Genomic DNA, 6,031 nt, shown 5'->3' on the forward strand with positions numbered 1-6,031 from the left:
CAACTCCATTGTTCTAAGAGAAGAAAATTGAAAACCCAGAAACATAGAACAAAAAATAAATATGGGAAAAAGAGTGGAGGATAGACAGACAAGTATCCTTCTCTAAGAGGAGAAATTGGTTGCTCCATAAAGCTTATGAGCTTTTTGTGCTTTATGATCATCTTCTCTGATCGCGGCAAACTCTTTAAGTTTAGCAGTTCTAGATGTATACAATTACGTTAAACATTTAAGCATACATATACTCAAAATGTGCTACATATTTTTTTCTGGTTAACTTCCTTAGTTTTCATCACTTGAACTTAAATGTTTCCTTGCATGTTTTTCTGTGGGTTTGTTAAATTCGCACGATTAAGTTTCTTCTATAAGCGTTTGTAAACCAAAATCTCCGAGTATAAAAGAAGAGTTTTTTGCGGAACTATCTTTATGGTGGGGTGAAAACCAACCTGAAGAAGAAGAAACCGCACTTCTGCTCATGCGTGCGACCCCTAACTAATGAAAATTGAGGCAATTACCTATTCCTCATCGGCGCAATACATTTTCAGTAGTTTACCAGAAATGCGACTTTAGTTGCATTGTCCATAAATATGCCTTACTTTTTTGTGTTTTGCATGTATTTAGTTTCTTATACAGGCTTTGTTCTTTTACTTTAAGAGATTTCCTACTGTATATTACAGGCTCATGATATACCCTAAAAGATCCCTTCTCTATATGTTTGTCGATTTGGCGTAAATATTGATTTCAATGGAAATTATTTTCTTCAAGGTATATGTTAATCTTTTGTTTTGTGCATTGATTTTAGAGCTGTTTACGTATTTCATTCTGGAGTGGTGTTAGCCCATTTTCCTCCCCAATCCTACCCAAATCCCACATTTTAGTAAATATCTCAAATTAAGGTGGATCCAAGAGTTTTTATTCTAGATTCGACTTGAACTTGAATTTTGTTTACACTAAATTCCTTCTAAACTCGACTTTTCTGAAGAAGAAAATTTGTCCTAATCGGAACTCGTTAAGTTAGTGAAAATTTGTCATTTCTACTCCGTCTATTCCAATTCGAATTCAGCTCGACTGATAACTTGACTTGTTCAAGTTTAAATTCAAGTTTTTTCTGAGTTTACAACGGGGTTGAGTTGAGAACTTATTCAGAAAAACTAAATACTAAAATTTCTCCATGCGGTTGTCAACAGCATTCATTAACTCTTTTTGTTTTGAACTTTCATTGCCATGATATGTATCACTCTACAACTTGCTTATTTTTGGAAGAGGGAAAGTAGACCTCCAACTTCCAATTGATGCATCTAAAGCTTAATTAAACCATGCATCCTGATTCCCGGATGCACAAGGCCTTTAAATTATAAGAAAAAGAAAGAAAAATCATGTTCTTCCTGGTACATCAAAAAATCTATTAAGCTTTACACATTGTTCCACGTCTGCAATTCCTCATTGGTGGAGTCTGGTTTGCATGTATGAAGCTTGTAATGGCAGGCTTCAACAGCTTCTCCTACTGTTAAATATACCCATTCTTCACCTATCGTTTCTATGAACTTTGATTTGTTCAGTTTCTTCATCACCTCCGCTCCAGGGTTAGCCATTACAAGCTTGATCCCCCTTCTGTCTGTAGTTTTCTTCACCTCTTCAAGCATGCTTATTCCACTGGTATCAATGTTACCAACAGCTGTGAAACCATAAAATGTAACCCCTGTGAGAATCTTTATAGCTTTTCTGTTCATTAATGTTGCAGATAATATGGCTGCATGCAGTTCGAGCCGGATTGATAAATCACTCACCACTCATGTAAAGTATGACATATTGTAAGTTTGTTTCCCCTGAAGATTTCAGCCTGTCTTCCTCTTCATCAATCCACCTTGAGATCCTGATAAGATCAATAATCCATTTTGATCAAATTATGATGTTTGATAATATTTAAGCAATCAAATTCTCAAATACCTTTCTCTTAAGTAGCTTGCGTTAGCAAAGTAAATTGGAGCATCAATCTCGAGTATAAGAATCCCAGGAACACTGTTTGTAGTAGGATATTGCTCAACATTTCTGTAAATGGTGGAATTCGGAATGTTTCCGAGAAGAAAGGTCCTCGGTCTTGCGATAAACAGAAGCAATCTCAGCACAGATATTGCAACCTGCATTTTATTGCAGAATCAATTATTAGATGAAGGAACTAAGTTCATGTTCTGTTGTGTTTTTGCTGATATATGTATTATCGTACCGCTATGACTAAGCCAATCTCCACGCTTGCAAAAACGACACCAAGGAATGCGCCTATACACACCACGAAATCGAATTTATCGACCTTCCAAAGATGAATTGCAGCCTCGTAATCGATGAGACCAAGCATTGCAGCCATGATAATAGCGGACAACACTACCAGGGGAGTGTAATGGAACAGTGGTGTTAGGAAGAGCAATGTGAACATAACTGCAATGGCCATGACAACGTTCGACATTGCCGTTTTACACCCTGCATTGAAGTTGACAGCCGACCGAGAAAATGGCCCTGAAAATGTATCAATGCCAATACCACGATTAGCAAATTATACATACATAAAAGAAACCCTTTCAGTTAGGATAGCAAGATTCACCTGTTGTGAGATAGCAGGAAAAGCAAGAACCAACGATGTTCATGGTCCCAATAGCTACCATTTCTTTGTTCCCATCGATGTGGTAGTGTTTGTACATTGCGAAACTTCTTCCCACTGCTATTCCTTCCTGGTATTTCGCAGCAAGCAACAAACACAATCAGTCTATGTCTTGTCCTTAAACTAATGAAAATCGATGGAATTCGAAGTTAGAATCGAGAGAGGTAGCTTACGGCGAGAGCGATGATGCCGGCGACGATGCCGGTCTTCACAGCTGTTGACAGATACGAAGAGGTAAAAACCAAATCCCCAAACGACGGTGGATTCAGCCCTTTCTTCAAGTTTCCTATCTGCCATTGTTACATCAACAAGGTTGCAAGAAAGTCAAGCTCTTGATGCTTTCACGAAGTAGTATGACAAGAAATATATTGATTTTATAGTTAATTACACTTTGTAGTTTCTTTTAAAACAATAAATGTGAAAAATAATAGTCCAATCAGTGAGGTTGGAGGGACTGGGAGCTCAGCCTAAGCAACTATTAGGATTGGCCCAACACAACTTATTTTAAAGGCATTTATAATACCACTTTTCTTGTTCTTCAATATGTTTCTGTTGGACTCTTTTGTTCCACTTCATTGTGGTAAATCTTTTTATTATTGGAAAACCTTTACGTACGCTAAAGCTACGTCGTTTTTATAATTTTAAAATATAAGAGAAGAGGTTATCTTAAAAACAAATATATATAACGATCAAATTAATTTTTGATGTTTATTTAAATGATTATTTTAGTCCTTATTTTTTCTAAACATTTTAGTTTTGAATGTTTAATTGTTTTATTAAAATCATCTATGTTAGATGAAAACTATTAATTAATGGTCAATTCATATTATTGATTTTATAGTTTTATGTATATTAAATTAGTAATGTGACATATATCACATATAACCTGACATATATCATATTATTATTTTAAATGACATGACATATATTATATCATCAATTTAGTACAGGTAAAAATATCACGTCAGTAATATATATATATATATATATATATATATAAATTATTAGTCAATTAATAATTTTCATTTAAAATGAATAATTTTAATAAAAATAAAAGTTTAAATAATTATTTAAATAAATATTGGGACACGTTTTGTTGTTATATAGTAAAAAATAAAGGAGAGAAAGAGAGAGGGGGGTTTTAGTTTACCACTTGAACGCCGTGTTTCTCGGCATGTGTGAGATAAACGAGAAGACTACCGAGAATGACTGATGTCAAAGGTGCCATTGCTGATATCCAAAATAGCTTGGGTCGCCGTTTGCTCTGTTTGCCATTCAACAGTCCAAACCATGTTATATATTATATTATAGTATAGTATTTCTCATAAAAATATAAAAAGAATATACGTTTCTTAATCTCCAGAGTAAAAGCAAACCTTGACGCCATCAGACCCATATTTCTAATTAACTTCTTCTATTGAACTACCAGCTGCTTTAATTATTTGTTAAATGATACGACTTTTCTTTTATACTTCATTTGTTTTTGGTTTCTGTTTAGTTCAAAGTTGGACTCCCCCATATCCTTCTAATAATAATAAAAAGATTCACTTACGACGTATCTGGTGCTGAGGAGGAAGAAGAGGAATCCAATGCCCAGCACAGCACTCTCCCATCTCCACTGTCAAATAAAACATATTTGATTTATTGTGAGTGAAGAAAGTATTTTAAAAAAAAATATTCCTATATATATACATAAATGAATTACAGAAAGAGATGCATTTTTTTATATTCAGTTTCAAAAGTAGGATTGACCTCGTGAATTTGGGAGAAGACGGAACGCAAGACGGAGATAATATCGGTAGATTGAGTGAAGTGCTCCAGTCCAAAGACTCCCTTTAGCTGTTGCAATATCACTACGGTCGCTGCTCCTGCCATGAACCCTACTATTGTCGCATGCGAAAGAAAATCCACTATGAACCCTAACCTGCACCAATAATTCAACTCAATTTTCATTTTTTTGCTTCAAGAATATCTGCTCGTTTTACTTATTTTACTGTGTCAAAAATTACTTCATATAGACATTATATGAAAAAGGGTTTTTTTTCTTTCCTCTTTTTTCTTTTTGCTTATTTATATTGTTAAATTAAAATTATCACGTAGGGTCTTCTATCCGACAACAATAAATGACAATGGCCATTGGGAAAGCAATGGTTCGATCGTATTCTGTGTAGATTCTCGCTGTTATATATGGTGAAATTTTATTTCTTTCTAAACTCTTACTGGTATACTAATGTTAGTTTCATGAAGGTTTTTTTTTAAACACAGCCATTCAGAATTTACCCTATACTTAGACTTTGCAGAACCTGGAGAGTGAAAGAAGAAGAGAATCGTGTATATATACGGGTGATCAAATTATGTACCTTAAGAGGCCTAACGAAGCTTGAAGAAGACCGGCGAAAAAAGTTGCGGTGAAAGCAAGGTGAAGATAAAGCGTGGGATTCTCAGCAGCATTCACTTCATCCCCCAACATAGAAGCCACGAGCAGTGATGCAACTGCAACTGTCCCTACTGCCAAATCTCTTGAACTTCCCATCATCGCATAAATCAGTGGTGGAATAAAGCTTGAATCTTTATTTCCCAACAACACAAAAAGTTGATCAGTACATTTTAAACAACAACGTTATAATCTAATAACATTTTTTGGAACTTACAAAGGCCGAGAATGGGTGGCAAGTTAGCAAGCTTGGCATAGCTAATGCCCTGAGGGATAGCAAGACTGGCGATGGTGATCCCCGAGATGAGGTCAGATTTCAAGAAGCCGAAGCTGTAACGAGGACCCCATTCGAGAATCGGGAAGAAATATTGCAGGCCGAGTAAGAGCTTCCGTGAAGGTGATTTGTTCTTGAATTGCCTGAGCGGGTCATCTGGGAAGAACGTCTCCTTGAGAGAATTCTTGAATGTCTTGAAAAACGGTTGCGGCGGAGGAACCGCCACTCGATGAGGAGGTTGACGATCGGTGTAGACATAATCAGAGTTGCCCATCGAAGTGATGGTGTGCTTAGTTTATGTGGAGGAGATTCAAAGGAAGATAGAGAAAGAGGATATGGTGCAAGGAGGCATATGGGAGGGAAATGGGGTGACCTTGGGGTGGCTTTATAGAAGGGGAAGGATGCATGTTCATTCACTCGGTTGAGTGGTGTAAGGGGCCCAGTTCTCGTATCTCCCATTAATAAATTATAATAAGTATCTGTTTAAAATATTTTTTTTAATTATTAATAACGTAAATATATTTTATAAATACATTTGTTTAAATATGAAAATTTTGATAAGAATAATATTTTTTTATCATTAAAAAATAAAAATATAAAATTATAAATTATAAAAAAATTAATAAAAATAAAATACATGAAAATTAATTAAATTACATTATTATTATTTTTT

At 35.1% G+C, this 6,031-nt stretch overlaps 1 protein-coding gene across 1 annotated transcript; it reads right to left on the reverse strand.

Moving 5' to 3' along the window:
• Positions 1–1,200: 1,200 nt before the first annotated feature.
• Positions 1,201–5,723, reverse strand: LOC120133233 (sulfate transporter 3.1-like). The gene is made up of 11 exons (XM_039149862.1): positions 5,302–5,723; positions 5,011–5,218; positions 4,403–4,574; positions 4,203–4,268; positions 3,801–3,914; positions 2,824–2,940; positions 2,594–2,720; positions 2,222–2,508; positions 1,945–2,135; positions 1,785–1,870; positions 1,201–1,672 (listed from the first exon to the last, which is right to left on the reverse strand). Exons 1-11 carry the CDS (start codon positions 5,630–5,632, stop codon positions 1,410–1,412), a joined length of 1,962 nt encoding a protein of 653 aa, XP_039005793.1. The 5' UTR covers positions 5,633–5,723; the 3' UTR covers positions 1,201–1,409.
• Positions 5,724–6,031: the final 308 nt, after the last annotated feature.

The sequence above is a fragment of the Hibiscus syriacus genome, unplaced genomic scaffold, assembly GCF_006381635.1.
Source record: "Hibiscus syriacus cultivar Baekdansim isolate YM2019G1 unplaced genomic scaffold, ASM638163v2 tig00110577_pilon, whole genome shotgun sequence".
In the NCBI taxonomy this organism is placed as follows: Eukaryota; Viridiplantae; Streptophyta; class Magnoliopsida; order Malvales; family Malvaceae; genus Hibiscus; species Hibiscus syriacus.